The sequence below is a fragment of the Hydra vulgaris genome, chromosome 14 (assembly GCF_038396675.1).
Source record: "Hydra vulgaris chromosome 14, alternate assembly HydraT2T_AEP".
Taxonomy (NCBI): Eukaryota; Metazoa; Cnidaria; class Hydrozoa; order Anthoathecata; family Hydridae; genus Hydra; species Hydra vulgaris.
The window spans coordinates 3,547,489-3,566,544 of NC_088933.1; the positions used below are offsets into that span (position 1 = coordinate 3,547,489).

The 19,056-nt window shown below is 28.0% G+C and overlaps 1 protein-coding gene across 2 annotated transcripts; it reads left to right on the forward strand.

Moving 5' to 3' along the window:
• The first annotated feature begins 219 nt into the window (after positions 1-219).
• On the forward strand, positions 220-17,933 carry LOC100207209 (GATA zinc finger domain-containing protein 14). 2 transcript variants are annotated; one of them, XM_065818407.1, is made up of 14 exons: positions 220-403; positions 504-570; positions 5,803-6,006; positions 6,142-6,401; positions 6,826-6,981; positions 8,072-9,400; positions 9,746-10,384; positions 10,464-10,692; positions 12,088-12,356; positions 12,509-12,529; positions 12,624-12,836; positions 12,928-13,123; positions 13,200-13,297; positions 17,752-17,933. In XM_065818407.1, the coding sequence occupies exons 1-14, from the start codon at positions 263-265 to the stop codon at positions 17,821-17,823; spliced, it is 3,894 nt and encodes a 1,297-aa protein (XP_065674479.1). In that variant the 5' UTR covers positions 220-262; the 3' UTR covers positions 17,824-17,933. The 2 variants fall into 2 exon arrangements, with proteins under 2 accessions (XP_065674479.1, XP_065674480.1); XM_065818408.1 differs by having other exon boundaries at positions 226-403; positions 12,091-12,356.
• Positions 17,934-19,056: the final 1,123 nt, after the last annotated feature.

Here is a 19,056-nt window from a genome sequence, read left to right on the forward strand (position 1 = left end):
TAATACATTTGATTTGAAAGCTTCATAAATAAAAAAAGAAAACATGAAAAATATTACTGAAAATATAAGAAAATTTATTTTGATATATATTTTTTTATAATATAATAAAAGAGTTATAGGTAATAATGTAAAGATATAAATTTAATCAAATGAATTATAGTAAAGTAAATGTTAGAATAAATGATAGAATAAATGATATTTTGATATTTAAGTTTGCTATTTTTCTTTTATTCTAGTTTTTATTAAAAATATAAAATAAAACATGCAAGAACGACAAATTATTAGTGAGCAGCCAAAGATAAGTGAAGATGAAAAGAAAAAGTTGTTAGCTGAATCGGAAACTTCTTTCTATTACCGAAGGCGTATCCAAATTAAAGGTCTTCCTACTAATGTATCAGAAGAGGTTTCTTTTATTTTTTAATTTTTTTTTCTTTAATTTTCTATTGGTTTTAGATAACAGATTTAGCAAGTACTTTTTATTTATTCTTAAACAATATTTTTAGCAAGTTGCAAAGATTCTTCTGACTTCTTTTAACTACAACAATATATACAAAGATGCAAATAATACAGGTCGAATATTTATTTACTAAGGATTTAAATTTCATATATATATATATAGGTTTTTTTTTTGTTTTGTTTTTTTGCAATTATTATGTACTAAAAGAGTGATTAAATAATTACAATTGAATTTGTTTGAGACAAACAAATTCAATTGTACGCAAATTATATACAAAAATACAATGCACTACTAATTTAGATAAAATTAAATTTGCAGATGCGCATTTCCATTTTGTGTGTGTGATTTTTTTTCTTTGTTTTTACAATAAGAATCTGAGACTCAAAATAATATACATCCTATTATGATCTTAAAGAATAATTATAACAAAAATATTTTTATTATATTTTAAATATTTTTATTATTTTTAGGCTGCTTGAATGTTTATATATATATATTTATCATTTTATATTTTTGTGTGTGTTGATGTTTCAATAATTTGAAAAATATACAATGATTTTCTAAATTCTTTATTGTGCTCGCCACTTTCTTATTCAGGATTCTATTCTTTAGCTTTATTAATCTCAAATCTGCCCTTGTATGGAATACTGTTGCCATATCTAGGGGCTTTTCTTCCAATGATGTCCTTTTTCTTTTAGATAAGGTGCAAAAATATATTGCAAACATAGTCGGACTTGCTCTTGCAGCCAACCTCCAACCATTATTACATCGTTATAATGTTGCTTCTCTTTATCTTTTCCATAAATACTTTAATGGGCACTGCTCTAAAGAGCTAGCATCTCTTTTGCCACATACTAAAATTCATTCTTGTGTACTCGTCATTCAATTAAGTCTCATCCAAAAATTCTTATTCATTTTTTTTTTTTCCTAGAACATCAGTTCTTTGGAATTCACTTCCTTTATCTTGTTTTACTGATTCATTTAATTTGCAATCTTTTAATCTTTTATAAACTACATCTTTTTTTTTTCAGTAGCTCTCAACTCTAATAGTGGTTGCTTGCAGCCTTGCTGCAAGTGAAGATATAAAAAAATTGTTTGTTGTGACTATGATACATAGTGCAATTCAAAATTAGAGTAAATTAAAGATTTTGTTATTATGAAAATACAATTTTCTGTGTAAGATTTTTGTCTTTTGAAAAATAAGCAATAGTTACATCGTCTTTAAAACTAATAAATGAAGTAAGCAAAATGCAGCTACGAAAACAAATTTGTTATCTGCTACTTTAATGTTATCTAAGCTAACACTGTGTTGTATTTTTGTATATAATTTTTTTTGTTGATACCTTGGTTTTTTATGCCTGATGATTGCATAAAGCGAAAAAAACGTTCTTTCTCAGACAAATTTAATTATAATTATTTAATCTTCTAACATATGATTACTTTACTTTTTTATTAAGCACTGTCTATATACATATATAGACATACAGAGTGTACAACTAATTTCTGAATTAAAACTTGCCCAAAGAAGGGTTTTGAACCACAGATCCTTTGTTTCTAAGGCAAGTTGACTACCGTTGTGCCACAGCTGCTCATAACTGTGCTACAGCTGCTCATCATTTACATACAATTACATGCTCAATGCAATTAAGGTCTGGTGAATTTCTTAGCCAATCAGTCCAGGCATTGTTGAACTCCCTATTGATGACATCCATTGTTGCTTTTGTGGTATGGCAATTTGCTCCATCTTGCATTTTTATTCAGGTTCTTGAAAGAACCTTCCTCCATATAACTACAACAACCGAATTAGAATGTTTAAAAATATTGTCAACAGAGCAAATATGAGAGGGTCAGAAATTAGTTGTATACCCTGTGTGTGTGTGTGTATATATATATATATATATATATATATATATATATATATATATATATATTAGGGTGATGCAAAATTTGTAGGTTCAAAACTTTAGTTGTCCTCAAGCTTGCCCTTGTTCTATATGACAATAGTAGTTATTGGGCAAAATTTGAATCAAATCGGATGATATTTAGGGGTTGCCATGTTATGTCACATTTTGGTATAAGGTTACAAAAAGTAAAAAAAAAAATTTTTATTTTTACATTTTTTATATTATATTACTGAATTATTTATTATCAATTTCTTATTGATAATAAATACTAAATACTATTACTAGGCAATAATAAATCAATCATCTTCATCATTCAACAGTCATCTTCATCAGGGTAGACTTTGATGCAACTGGAAATTCCTTCCGGTGAAGATCAACCAATCTAAGAAGAAACTGCTTTTGGTTTTCATCTTTCGTAACGCTTGAGTTAAAGGATGTTATAAGTGCTATGCCTCGTTCCGCGCAATCGTTGACGACTTTTATTTGACGAACCTTGTGCTTCATTTCAAGATATGTTGAATCCATATCCCACTCTGAAGATTCTTTCATTAAAAATGATTCAGCTTTTTCTTTTCCATTTTTCAAAATTAGATCGAAAAGTTCTGCGGTGCGTTGTGTGACGAAGGAAGACAATGGGCTGTGACAATCGAATGTGGCAGCATCAAGTCTTTTGAGAGATTTCTGCCTTGGCTGTTGTTTCAGGTTGTTTGCCATGTCTCTCTTGGTGTTGTTGTCGACACGGGAATCGAAGAAAGCCAATCCTATTAGATGTTCAGAAAAATACCAGAGGTGGCGATGCAAAACTTTTGCTGCATTAATTGCAATTGTACGATTTGGATATTCTTGAATCCGTTGAAGAAGCTAGGCATCATTGAATGGTGCTCGTTCAGCTAACGGAGCTTCATTCCAAAACTGTCCGTATACAAATGCCACAAAAAGACTTATATCTGTTATTCCTTTCTTTTCCTTTGCAGTAATAACAAATTGATCCTGAAACAAATATATCTTTATACAATATATAGCTTTTGCCATCCAACGTGCATTGTGTGTTGCACCTGGAGCCCGAAACTTCACTTTGAACTCCGATGTTGTAGTTGATCCTCCAAGGAAAATAAGGCACAAATTCAAGAGTTCTAAGTAATCATCCCTGGGTTGTTGACCTTTAATTGCTTCACTATAATATACTACCATTTCTTCACGGAGTTTGAGAAAAAAATCGCAGTTGTAAAATTCTTTATTCCCTATAGTGAACACCTCCTTGTTGATTGCTGGCCATTGTTTCTGGAAACGGTTAAAAATTCCAACTTCAGGTCCTCCACTGGTTCCAAATGCAGTCGTGAAAATGGTGGAAAGCATGACTTCAAACATATGGTGCCTGCATGCTATCCATATAAGATTACGGTCAAGATTCTGCTCCATTATTGTGCAGGCACCATTGTTCAACCCAGTGTTAGATGAAGTAGTGTCAAAAACCAGTCCCCGAACAAATTCTTTCAATTTCCAGTCTTTAAGAGCCTTCATGCAAGCATCAGCCTGTTGCTCACCTGTACCTCGATCAATCTTTGGAACACCCAGCAATTTTTTCACCCCACCACCAATCACAAGGATGGCAATTCTATCCAGTTTTTTTTGACCACCAGTGATATCAGGTAAGAGCTTTCCATCCCAATGCAGAAGAAGTGGATCATCAGGAGAGAAATCAACCTTGTCAGCTGTAGTCACCGCTTCACGAACAGATCGCCTTTTTCTGCGGATTGTGCTGTACGACAATGATAAATCTTTTACCGAGTGACCAAGAGCCTGAGACACTGTTCCAACCACGAAGAGTGCACGGCGATCAGAAATATTAACACGATCAAGAGATGATACAACATTATTTGTTAGAACTTTCATCTTCTTTTTCGTTGAACCACTTGTGCTCAGTGTGCTGGAAGCGGAAGGAGTCTGATATTCATCATCATCCGAGGAACTAGAGCTACTTTCACTCACAATGTCAACTGCTGATGAAGAAGAAATGAGTTCTGTTTTTTCCATCAGTTCCGCTTGACTTCTTTGACGCCTCAATTCCATTTTAGTTTCTCGGACTCGTTTCCGTAAAAATGCTTTATCTTCATCGTTTTTCATAACTTCTGATGCATTCTTGGTTGAAATATCAAAAAGTTCTTCAAGGTCAGCGTGGAAAATTCCTTCTTTCATTTGACAGCTGTCCAATTTTGACAGCTGTCCAATTGACAGCTGTCTTTCATTTGACAGCTGTCCAATTTTGAAAAAACACCGATCCTCGGTGTTTTTTCAGCAGCAGATATTCGTCATAAAGTTTTTTTAACTTTCTTTCCGCATTGTCAATTCTTTGAGTTGGAATTTTTCCTCTCTCCCATATAAAAAGAACTGCTTTAATTGTTGCCCGAATACTTTTTTTCACTTCTTGTTTCTCTTCTATATGATGGAAGAGCAACCTCCGAAGAACATCCCCTCTTGAAGGAAGTCTGGCAGTCGACAGAGTTTGTGTAGGTTTACCAACAAGCCACACCTCAGCAGAAGATCTAGTGGTTGCCATATTATCAATTTCTAAATTATAAATAAATAAACAATGAAAAAACAAATTTGCAAAATTTGAGAAAATCACAAAATTTTACCAATGGTTAATTCATCTTATAAAACATGGCAACCCCTAAAATTGCTTCTTTTAGTCTAATTTTTGGTACACATGATCCTAGGTGATAAAGGAACACAGGCAACCTTGAGGAGAATGTTTTTTGTGACATTTTTTTTTTCTATTACAATCTGAATCACCCTAATATATATATATATATATATATATATATATATATATATATATATATATATATATATATATATATATATATATATATATGTATATATATGTATATATATATATATATATGTGTGTGTTTTTGCAATATTGGGAATGTTTATTCTTGTTTTACTAAATGTTATGATTTTGCATTGATATTGTGTTATTACTTTTTTTTTTAAAAAAAAAAAAAAGATCATTGAATTTTAGGAATTCTAAACCTGATTGGAATTCTGTGGTATATGCAGTGCCATTGAGCTGGTTAACACCCTGATACATACATACACTCACACACATACATACATACATGCATACATACATGCATACATACATACATATATATATATATATATATATATATATATATATATATATATATATATATATATATATACATACATACATACATATATGTTAACAATTATTTTTTACTAATTTATTTATATATATATGTGTGTGTGTGTGTATATATATCTGTGTGTATGCGTGTGTGTTATGCCCTAGATTACTTTTGTGTTTTGATTCCGTCTGTTTAAATGCTTAGTAAATGTTTTTACTGAAGCACTCACATTGTTTCAGTATGCAATTATAAGTTAATAATTGTAATTTAATTATAATCTATTTAGTTCATATTTTGTTTTCGGTTCCTGAGCAAGCACAAAAAGCTATAAGCCAATTTAATGGCAAGTTATTCAATAACCAGGCGATGGCTGCATCTTACTCCCAATCTACTTTTATGCTATATGTCGGAAACTTGGCTTATGATTGCAGTCTTGAAAAATTCCGTGAATTAGCATCACAATGTGGTGCAATTGAAAGAATATTTTTAGGTTTTTCAGTTATTTTTCATTGGTTTTTGTTGCCTGTTGTTTTTATATAATTAGGTTTAAGATAATGATTTAAAATAAAGATAATTATTTATGACTAAATGTAAACTTTTTTGAAATTTGTTTTTTTTCTACTAGTTTATGATAAGAAGTCAGGTCTCAGTAAAGGCTATGGATTTGTTGAATATGTTAATCAAGCAGATGCTGAGACTGCACGTACAAAACTTGTTCAAGAGTCAAAGGAGAAAAAATTAAAAATTGACTATGCTCCTTCTGGTCTAGACAGTTATGATAAAGTACATAGTACATCATTATGTGTTGAAAACTTTCCGCCCAATACATCAGTTGATGAAATAAAAGAATTGTTATCTTCTGAAGCTAAAATAGTATTTTGCCAGGTTTGTATTTGTGTGAAATAAAATGACTAAAAATAAAAAAGAATTATTTTTTTTTACTCTTTTAAAAATCTACTTTTTATACTCTTAAGAACTCTGAATAGCAAACCAAAACAAAGCAGACAACCAAGGATATGGTGTAGATCATGTCATAGATTTGTTTTTTAACTCACTCAATTGCAAACTAAAATGAAATATAAATCAACTTTCTAAAATAAAATAAAAATCAACTTTCTAAAATGAAATATAAATTTCAAAGTTCTAATTACTAATCCAACTTATTTAATTTTTTAAATATATTTTAAATATACAAGTTAAAAAATCCTTATTTAGTTTTTTTTTTTTTCTATCAACAGTAAAACTAATTAGAATATAGAATCACACTTTATGTTTTTTTTTTTAAGCAGTATTTTTTTTTTAATACTAGATTATTGGAGATAGTGCACTAGTTGATGTTGAAACTGTTGATGAAGCAGACAAAGTTTGGTCAGAGTTAGATGGCTCTGTACTAGGAGGTTCTTTAATAAGTATTTCTTTTTTGGCACCTTTGCGAACAGCAAAATCAACATTGTTGAAAGATGAGGTTCATATATTTATTCTTTTATTATTGTTTTTTTCAAAAATTAAGAATTATATTTTCTTGAATAATTTCTTGGTTACAAAAAATGTTTTGGTACTTTGCGTCTAAAATAAAATAAAAAACATTTTGATTCTCTACAACATGATCGAAAAGTATTTGTTAAAAGTTACTTTAATATTTAAGGGAAAATGAATAAACTTTGTCATAACTATTTTACTATATTGTCTATTTCATGTTTTCCCTAAACCGTGTTGCGTTTTCTCTAAACAGTGTTATGTTTTCTCTAAACTTTTATGGCAATATTGATTTGAATGATTTTATTTATTTTTTTGTAATTTCATAAAACTATCAACTATGTTGATCTAAAATAACTATATAATAAAATTGGTTTCGTGTTAACAACTTATGTGCTTTACATTTTAAGTTAAAATACAAACTGATTTGCAGGCTTCTTAATTTGTTAGTTTTTAATAGTTTTTCAAGAAAAGAAATGTTTATACTAGCGCTGTGAATATTGATATATTATCAAAATATTTTTCATTAGGCAATATGTTTTTACTATTTAGAAAAAAGATTAAAAAAAAATTTATTAAACAATTCTACATTGACACAGACAAATCTAGTATTTGTTTACATCTGTTTCTACAAGCACAATGAATATTAGAATAAACTTTTTTGCTTTTGAATATTGAAATAAGCTTGTGGTAAACTTTGTGATAAATCCCTTATCTTTAATCATCTTTTATTAATCCCTTATCTTAAGTCATCTTTTTTTTCTTTAATTATTTAAAAAAAAAAGTTCTACATACTTCTAAGATTTATAACATTTTCTTTTCTTTTTTTTTTGTGTGCGTGTATTTTGAATCAAGTAAACTCTTAATCATAAAGTATAACTAGTGTATAACTCATCGAAATTAACTTGTATATAAGTTTATACATACATATATATATATATATATATATATATATATATATATATATATATATAATATATATATATATATATATATATATATATATATATATATACACATACATACATACATAAATTTAGTTGCAAATGGAATATTTTAAATGCAATTTTTTATCTTAGGTTGAAATTCCCTCAGCTGATTCAAACGATGAAAATAAGGCTACTAAAGATACAGCCAATAGCGAAACAGTTAATCCACTTTCAAATAAATTTCAAAAGCAAGCTACAGAAAAAGTTTTTACTCAAAAACAACCATTAGATACTGTTCGAACAAAATTTGAACCTAGAGGACCTACTGGAACACCTAATAGAAATTTAGGTTTTCAATCAGGTCATGAAAATCAAAACCAGCATGTTCGAATGGGTAATCAAAATCAGCAAATGCGTCCAGGTAATTTTAATCAGCAAGGGCGTCCTGGAAATCCAAATCAATTTCCAAGGGCTGGTAATCAACAACCAAGATCAGGTAATCCTAATTTTCGACCTGGAAATCCTAATCAGCAAAATCGTCCTGGAAATCCAAATCAGCAAAATCGACCTGGAAATCTTAATCAACAAAATCGACCTGAAAATCCTAATCAGTTAACTCGGCCAGGAAATCCTAACCAACAAACTCGGCCAGGAAATCCTAACCAGCAAAATCGACCTGAAAATCCTGGTCACCAAACTAGACCTGGAAATCCTAATCAACAGATTCGACCTGGAAATCCTAACCAGCAAAATCGACCTGGAAATCCTAACCAACAAATTCGACCTGACAATTCTAATCAGCAAACAAGACCTGGAAATCCTAACCAGCAATATCGACATGGAAATCCTAACTTGCAAAATAGACCTGACAATCTTAATCCGCAAAATCGACATGAAAATCCAAACCAGCAAAATCGATTTGGAAATCCTAACCAGCAAAATCGATTTGGAAACCCCAACCAACAAAATCGACCAGGAAACCCTAACCAATCTATGTGGTCAGATAATCAAGGGCATAGAAACCAGAATTTTAGAAATCCTAATTCACCATTAATGGGAAATCAAAAACAGCGTCAAAATTTTGGTCCAGGTTTTCAACCAAATGATCAAAGATTTTCTAACCCAAGGTTCCCAGGATCGCCAAACGATCAACAAGGGCATTACCAAAATGAAAAGTTTTTTCCCCCTCAAACTCATGGTGGTTTTCATCAAAATGATTCTCCTAACAATTTTGCACAGCAGTCAAACCATTCAAATTTTGGTCAAGATACTCCATTCCCTTCTAACAAAGAGCCTTTAGGATCAAGGCAGCAAAACTCTAAGATGATGCAAAATCAGGAACATAGACAAATGCTACCTCAGAAGCAAGATTTTCAGCAGCCTAAACAGCAGTTCAATCAATCTAAAAATTTATTAAATCAACCATCCAACTCACTGAATCCTCCCAACTCATGGAACAATGCAAATATTTCGAATGAGGTTATTTTTACGTTTTCTTACTAATTTTTATATAATATAATATATAATATATGTATACATACTTAGTTTCATGTTTTATATTAAAGCCATTAAATTGCTTCCTTAATTTTTCCATTAAAATTGTTTACTTTATTTTTTTAAATCTATTGTTTATTTTGGTGCGTGTAAAAAATTAATAATAAAAAAATAATTTAAAATACTAAATAATTAAATGAAATTTAAATGCAAAAGGAATTTAGTATAATATTGTTTCACATTTTCTTTGGTATCTATATATCATTAATTTATTCTTTTTCTTTATCTAGTTTCCTTTATTTTACTTATCTTAATTTGTTTTTTTTTCAGAGTCAAAATTATTCTGATCATCAATTTAGCAATAGTTATTCAAATCAACCTTCAAGTAATTATGGTTCCTCAAATAATAAAGCTAATCAGTACAATAATCCTTATCAAGCTCCTAACTCCAATATGTCACAGACTGGCTATGGTTATAACATGGCAGACCAAAACCAACAAGGGCAAACAGGTTCACAAATGTGGGGCAACCAAAACTATTCACAAAATAGTCAATCAGCAAACAGCTCATATGATTCCAGTCAATGGAACTCTCAAGCTCAGCCAAATTTCCAAAATTCATTTCAACCAGACTCTATGGGGCAACCGCAAAAAGAACCTCCCTGGTTGTCTAACAATCAACAGCAAGACACATCTGCATCATCAAAGCTATCTCGTAAATCAAGATGGGGGCCTGAGCAAAACGGTCTTAACCCTGCACCATCCTCCAAGCCTGAAATGATGGAAAACAAACTAAACTATGATCCAAGTCATTCTAGCCAGGGTTATCAAGCGCCTGCTGCTCAGACAAATAATCAAACAACAAACTGGAATCAAATGCAGGGTTATCCAATGCAAAATACTTGGACAAACCCTGGAAACGATTGGAATCAATCACATTCACAATCTCAAAAGCCAGATAATAGCCAAGTATGAGAAAAGATTTTGTTTAAAAATAGTTCTTTAAACAAATAAAGGTGTCATTTAAATTTTATTATTTTTGTTCAAGGTGCCAACATACAATGTGAAACAGCAAATTGCCAGCAGTCAATACCCACAAACAAATCCATACAATCCTTATTCAATCGGAGCTGTCCCATCCATGCCAAGTCAGTCATCAGTTCCACCAGCTGCAGCTTCACAGCAACCGCCATCTCAACCAAATGCAAACTTTAATCAACAAGGTTATCCACAAGCACAGATGACTAATAAAACGAATACTGCACCAAATATGGCCGGTAAGTTTAAAAACAATAATAATTCTTTGTCTTTAAAGCATTATTATTTTTCTAAAAATATTCTAAATTTCTAAAAATGTTATGTTATTTGCTGAACATAATGGATCTCAATTTGTTAAAAGTTTACGAGTTTAGTTTTTGTATTTAGTTCATATTAGATAAACATAAATTTAAACTCAAAAATATATGCAAATCAGTGAAAATGCAGGTTTGGTCAGGAAGCGGGTGCGTTTGCACTCTATATCTGACCACGCATGTAGTATTTAGTTGTGACAACATGGCCACAGCTTTTTAGATGTGTTGAGAACATTTGAAAAAGCACAAAAAACTTGGTGAAAGACTACTAAAAAAATTAACTAAAAAAAGTAATAAATTCAATGCAATGCACCAGACCCCTGAAACAGCGGTCTATAATAATCAGTATCCAAACTGCACACTATGTACATTTAATAACTTTTTATTTTATCTTAGTAAGTTTATAGGTTTATTATACTATTATATATTATAAATTAATATATAAAGGGCATATTACATTCTAAGTAAATTATGATTATGTCTTTGGCAAACTTGAACCACGTTTTTATTGCATCAAATTGTTAGAAAGCAAATTTTTATGGTTAAACTAAAAAGGTAAAGAATATTTATGAAGAGAAAGCTGAACTGCTTCACAATACCGCTGGTGTGTTTAGTGAGTAGGCTTTTTGATATAGTTATATGTTTTTGTTCTGTATGAATCGCAGGCGCAGTGCTGGTTCACCCGTAAGTCACATTATATAAATGCATGTTTATGTTTTGTTCGACCCTCTGACTCAGTGTTCATCCACTCGTAATTCACTATGTATGTTTATGTTCAGTCGTCCTGTATGTTTATTTGTTTATTAATTTAACTTTGATGATTATTATTTTTCAAATTTTATTAAAAGCACAGTTGTTGTTGAGATTAGTTATTACAGTTATAGTTGAGAGTCTTATTTTTATAAAATCAATTGTACAAACATTTTAAAAAGAATCACATTTAAAGAATAAAAAATTAATCTATACTTTTATATTTATATAATTCTTAAAACTTACTTAACTTTATATAATTTAAAAAATAAAAATCAAAAATTTCTTTTTGTAAACGATCAATAAAAGTAAATTATCACTTAGTTTAAAAGCGCTTTGCGAATATTAAACATTTGATTACAGAAGATTATTTACGAATTTAATTGTTTTAGCGTGTCTAAATGTTTTAGACATACATGGAAACATACCTAAATATAAACGTTCACAAAACGTCTAAAAAAGAATAGAGTGCAATTGCACTCTCTTCCTGACCAAGCCTGATTATGTAAAATATATGTAATTAAAACATTCAGTGATTAACTAAAATAAATTTTACTTTATAATTTTTAGCAGCTAAGTATCCTGCTCAAGCTCCAGGAAGCATGTCAATGAATGCGTATAGCAGTCCGTCAGTAGTCCAAACTGGATATAGTCAAACAGGAAGTGCTTCAACAATTGCGAGTGGCTATGCCCCCACAGCTTCAGGTGCACTTAGTGGCGTACCTACTGCTTCAACATTTCCAGGTGGTGTGCAGAGCTCTGTTGTTCCCTGTGCTGTACCTGTAGTTTCTACTCCTGTACCAAATCCTGCTGCTCAACAATATATTCAGTATTATCAGGTAAAATAAAGCCTCAATGATCCTACGCAATTTAATATTTTTCTCATTTGTAGACTTTTATATATCAACAGAAATTTTTAATGTAATAATTTTTAATGTATGTTTTAAGTGCGTCACAGTTTAATCAGTAATCAAGTTTTTTTTTGTTATAGCAATGGTATGCGTCACAAATGGTATGAGATTTTTTATAGATTAATATTTATAATACTTTTAATTGTATTTTTTATAAATAAATTTTTTGTTTTTTGGTAACAAAAATTTGTTTAGGCAACAAACACACCTGAGTATGCATCCTTAATGGGTCAAGTATCATCTTTTGCTAACCAATATTTTAGTCAAGGTTATGGTCAAGCAGCAGCTTTAACACAAGGTTATGGTCAATCTGCAACTCCAACACAAGGTTATGGTCAACCTGCAACTGTAGCCCAAAGCTATAGTCAATCAACAACTTTAACACAGAGTCAAACTGTTGTAACCCAGGTTTCCTTCATTAAAACTATGATACAATTTTATTACAATTTTACATTGTTTATGCATTTTAAATTCATACATTTTATACTATTTATTGTAGGCAGTGAATCCAACTCTTGGATCAACTGTACAAACCTCTACTTTAAATAGTGTTTATGGGTCAGTCCAATCAACACAACCTTCTACAAATGCTGTTAATACAACATCGGCTGTTCAGGCTCAATCTTCTGTACAGCAGCAACTGCCTGCTCAAGGATATGGCATGCAATGGCAACAACAAATGCAATCATATCAGAGTAGCTTAGATTTATCTTGTTTTTAAAAACATTTTTTAGCAACTATTAAATTCTCAATAATCACAATTTTTTTTAGCTAATCAATTACCAGCTGCACCTGCTGCTAAATCTGTATATACTCCAGCAGTTCCACAATCATCACAAGCAGTTCCACCACCACAGCAAGCTGCTCAAGTATTTTTTTCACAGTTTAAAAAAAAATATGTATGTTTTCAGGGTTGCCACAACTTTCTTTATAATTTAATAATAATTCTTACACATTTTTTGCTAATTTTTTTTCAGATTATGAAATTGCTTATTACCTATGATTATTTATAAATTATTGAAGATTATTTATAAATTTGCACTTAAAAAAACAAAAGCCAATAGTTATATTTAGATATTTAATTTTTAGTCTACTTTTCCTCATATTTAAGAAAGTTTTAAATATACCCTCTAAACTTATTGTGTTAAGATTAAAGTGGCAACCCTGTTATTCTTATCTTTATTTATTATTATTTTTTTGCATTTCCTATTTTTTATATTTGTTTATTGTTTTATTTTTTCCCTAAAAACATCAATATCATACAATCATTATCTTTTAGCTACCATTTTCAACACATTCTTTTTTTTTTTTTTTCAAATTTATAGTATGACAGAACTTTTTTATGGTGACATACAAACCCATGTAATGCATCTCATTTAACCTAATCTTATGACTTATCCATAACCAATTTTATGATTTGTTTCATTTATTCAACTCAACTTTTTGATGCTTAATTAAGTATTTGAAAATATAAGAAATTTTTTATTTATCCTTACTCAATTTTAAAATTTGACTTGTTTATCTCAATTCAATCTTATATTTGAATTTGTAACATTTGTCCAATACAAATCTAATTTTTAATCCAATCAAAAAATTTATAATAATGACTCCAAAATAAATTTAAAGTTTGAGTAAGTTAATTAAGATTTCTAAATTTCTGCCAACAAAATTAAAATCTTAACTTTACCTAAATCAAATAAATTTTTTGTTGGGAAATGTTGGTTTTTCTAATTCAAAAATCAAAGATATATTTGGCATAAATATGAACATTCATTGTTTGAATGTTATTCTAAGACTAAAAATATATTGGACACAATGTTTTAACATATTACCAACGCTAAAAAATTTTGTATGAGAAAAAACAAACATTAATTAAATACTTTAAAACAACGTTGCAATTAATCCATCATTTTATTTTAAAAGCTTTAAGTAAAACTAAATAAAATTATAGCACTGATACAATTTTCTTAAATGTCTGATTTTTATATCATACTAAATGACTTTATTTTTATTTACATTCTGTAAATAAACTATAAAAAAAGATATAAAATTTTTATATCATACTAAATGACTTTATTTGCATTCTGTAAAATAACTAGTTATTTGAGTTCACTAAAATTGTAATTTATAATGCAAAATAGTAAAAAAAAAAAGATACAAAATTTTTTGTTTATGAAAAAACAAGTTTAATAGGTTGGATTTTTTGATACACATAATATTTAATGAAGTACAGTTTACATTACATAGTTTATTTTATTTTTTGTCAAAAGCGATTAAAATAGTGTTTACTTTTAAATAAATTGTACTATTAAACTTTTACAAAATGTAAGTTACTTTTCTAAATCATAGGAGATTTTGATAGGAGAATATAATTCCATGTATCCATTCTATGTGAAGCTAGCAGATGTTTTTATTTATAAGTATGTTTCAATATTAACGAGTTAAGTTTTATTTAATGTTCGCATTTTTCTACAACACATAAGATTTATGAACATACTAAAATATTATGGAGATATTTTGGTTATTAAAATAATTTAATACAAGTTAAGCACCTAGCTTTTTATGAAAAGGTTTTCATGCCCAAGATGTTAATATTATATATCTAAAATAATTATTTTTACCTCCATAACTTAACATTGTGGGGTTGCATAAACACTTATATCATAAAAATTGCATAATTATGTTATGATATTATGCAGCTAGCATGTTATTATTGAGAACACAATATTATGGTTACACACATAAGAATATTATGAAGAAATATATTATCAGGCTTTGTTGTTTATATTTGCAGACATACTATTTGTTAGGACTATATATAGTTATTAAATTTTATAGTTAGGGGTGTTTCAGAATTAAGGGGTGTTTATCAAAAGCTAATCTAATGTATCAATAGTGTGGAGCTAAAATACATAGTTTATTATCTCTGTAATAAAACAATTATAATTGTTTTATTTAACTAATAATTTATAAGTATAATAAAATGTAAGCAATAATAGTTATTTAATGTTATTAAAGATACTTAGAAATATAAGAGCCACAACCTAGATGCTTTAATTTAAGATTGAAAGTTAATAAGTTTATTTGTTAACATACAGGTCTACAATAATGGATTTATATATATAAACATGTGTGTGTTTTATACATTTATGACTACAGCTATAGAATTTGCCTTAGTCAAAATTTATATAAATGCTTCAAAAAAAAAAAAGTAGAAAAAAACCTCTACAAATAAGTTGATTTAAATTGTATACTTTATTTTTAAAGAATTTTTTATTTATAAAAGCAGTGTTGCAATATTTCATGGTTTGTAAAATATGATGGGGGTTTGTAAAAATAGTTTTTCATAATATATATCAATTAACATAAATTGAAAATATTCCTCAATATAAAAATTTATAAAGTATTAGTTAAGCTGTTTAATCTATTTAATTTAACTCTGTCTATGATTATGGTTGAGTATACCATAAAACACAATTTTACGTGAAATTTTACCATATTTTAATGCAAAAATTAAAACACAATATTTTGTATATATTTGCAAATGCATTTTTATTTTTTTTATTTTTGCAAGATATCCAAAATTTGTTCCAATAAAAAAAAATATCTTCAAGCATTGTATAAATTTGAAAAATTAAAATACATTATTTCATATAAATCTATATATTAACATAATGCAAATCAACGAAATTCCTATAGTCTAAAAATTTATCTTGTTAATTATAAAAAGTCATTATTTTAATGTTATGAATAATATAATATAGGAAAATTATGCGATAAAAAAAAAAGATAAAGCAAGTATATTGCAGTATGTATTTGATATATATAATATTGTATAATGTATAAGTATACAAGAATTATGTGTAATTAATCGTGAAAAGTTACATCTAATCAGTTATATATAGGTCAATTATTTATGACTAAGCGTATATTGCAAATATTGAGTATGGTTAAGTAAACATGAGGAAACGACATCTGATTCACGACTTAAAAATTGTGTTACTACCATACCATATGTAGCCCATAAGCATAAAAAATATTATGATTATGGCAAATATTTATAGAAGTAAATTATATAAGATTAAGCTTATATATAAAAATTATACAGGTTATGCACATACAAAATTATTATTTGGAGGGGAACCATTTATTATTAACTGAGTATTTAAATATTTGATTTGTTCAGATATAGTCAAATTTTTTTTGCATAATTGTTAGAAAAATAGGTTTGATTATTAGGTTTGAGAAAAATTATGTATGAATAATCACGTGTTACTAGAATTACTAATTATTTGAGTACCAAAAATTATGTTTAATCAGTTGTTTAATAATTTACTATTGATTATGTTTGATTAATTGACTATATGAAAATATTATCTGATTAATTACCATGACCATTGTCTGATATGACAAACTGTAAATTATGTCTAATTAAGAAGATAAAGGGAATTTAAAAATGAATTTTGTTTTTGTTTTTAGTATATGCACGTTTGCGAGATAAATATTCCTAAATTATTTATGCCAATATTTTGATTTTTGCGATCAGAAAGTTTCTATCTTAAAAGAAACATTTAGTTGGACTTTTATAACAAAATTTATTGATTTTGTGTAAATTCTAGGCTAAGGGGATAATTTAATATTTAATCAATATTCTCGAGTAAGATATTATAATTATTAATGGAGTTCGAGAGTTATGTGCAAATGAGGATAAGCATTCTAAATCTGAAGTTTTTTAAAGAAATTTTTTAAACTCTATAAAATTTTCCATTTCTATTGTTATTGGTAATTATTTTTACCTGAGTGTTAATTTTATGTTTCAAAACTAAGCAAGAAAAATTTCCCTCAAATTATAAATATTTTTTTTTGATTTGAACTATCTTAGTGAAGCTAAAATCTAAATTTGAAATTCTATTTTATTTGTTATATTTGGATTTTAGAATTAAGGATATAAGTAAGAAATTCAATTCTATTTTTCTGTGAGCCACTTTTTTACTAAATTAAAGCTAATGTACTAAGATGTATTTGATACAAAATTTATAAATATTTGAAATTAATTACGTACTTGAAATTAATTTGCGACTAAATTGAAATTGTTTAATCAATTTAAAATCCATTTAATTTAAATCCATTCATTATTTTTAAAACTCAATAAATTTTCAGGCCCTTTTTTTCATAAACTTTATTCTTCATATACTTTAGTCCATTCTTTTTTTTTAAACCATTCTAAATAATAAAGTCATAATTTATTTTTTCCAACTCATTTTGTGTTGTCTTTATTAAACCCGCATTTGTGTTTCATCAAATAAACAAATTTACTCCATAGAATTCAGCCGCAGCGGTCTATTATCAAGAGAGTCAAGGTTATTCCCAACAGAACAAAAGACCTCGTTATTAAAAACTGGTTTGCTTAAAAAGAAAAAGCACTTTAAGCTTGAGCATTGATTTAAACTAATGATGTTGTATACATATTTGTTTTAAGCACGGAAATATTTTATATTGTGTTTATTTTCTGACTTTTTATGATTGTTTGCCTTTTTTTTAGCATTACCGCTGTCATCAAATAAATATAATTTGTTAAATTATTATTATTTGTTATTTGTTACTTGTTATTATTTTGAAATTTTTTTCCTAATATCTAATTTTGCAAAATTGAAACGTTTTGCAAATTATTATTTTAGGATTTTATTAAGTAATATAAAAGAGCTTCAATTTTTTAATAATTTTACTATCTGCTATCTAACTATCTTACTATCTGATTTGATTATTTTGGAGTTTTATGTATGACTCTTGCCTTTAGCTTTTTTTTAACAGTGACAAAAACACAAAGGATTGTATAAGTGTGTTAAATATATCTCTTTGCAAAAAAAATCATTTTATGTCTATAAAATCAATTTAAAAAATATTTATAAATTCCCTTGGTTTACATTTTTTTTTTTTTTTTAACTATTATAAAGTATCTTAAAAATGATAATGTTTGATGGATTTTTTTAATTTTTAAATCTAATGATATAAAAAACAAAATTTTGATAAAAACGGTTAAATCTCAGTATGTAACTACTATACTAAATGTTGCATTCTTGAAATTTTTTTTTAAATCTAAAGTTAATAAAAATAAAATTCAATTTGATAAACGTGCGAATAAAAATTCGATGTATATTTTGTTCTCAGCTATTTGTATTCTATTCCAAAATTCCTGTAAGGATTAGTTATTTGGAAAAAATGTTTTTTAAAATTTATGTTTTATATAATTTATTTAAAATAATGAAATAGATTTTTTTTACTCAAATGGCCCGGGCAGGCATTTTCAAGTTATTTTTGCATTCTTTTATTCTGTTTTATATAATTTAGCCTCCTTACTTAAAAAAATGTCGTCGGACCTGAAATATTGACTGAATATGACCTTTCCGCTCATGAAAATAAGTAAATCGCCGATGGTTATAAGATTTTACCTTAGGTTCGTTGGCACCAAGGTAGTTACTTTTGTCATTATAAACTTAGAATAGGAGGTAAATTGGGTTAAAACTAACGTGTTAGTGTTATGGTCAATGTCACCTTATTCGCATCATTAAAAGACTCTTAAAAATGTTTACCAAAATGATCACGTGCGATGTTCTTGGAAAACTTTATG

Bases quoted from the DNA above. Each gene is read 5' to 3' on its own strand.
- LOC100207209 (XM_065818407.1), top strand. From the start codon at position 263: ATGCAAGAACGACAAATTATTAGTGAGCAGCCAAAGATAAGTGAAGAT. The intron at 10,385-10,463 runs GTATGAGAAAAG...TTTTTGTTCAAG, and splicing joins AAAAGCCAGATAATAGCCAA to GTGCCAACATACAATGTGAA. The intron at 12,530-12,623 runs GTATGAGATTTT...AAATTTGTTTAG, and splicing joins AATGGTATGCGTCACAAATG to GCAACAAACACACCTGAGTA.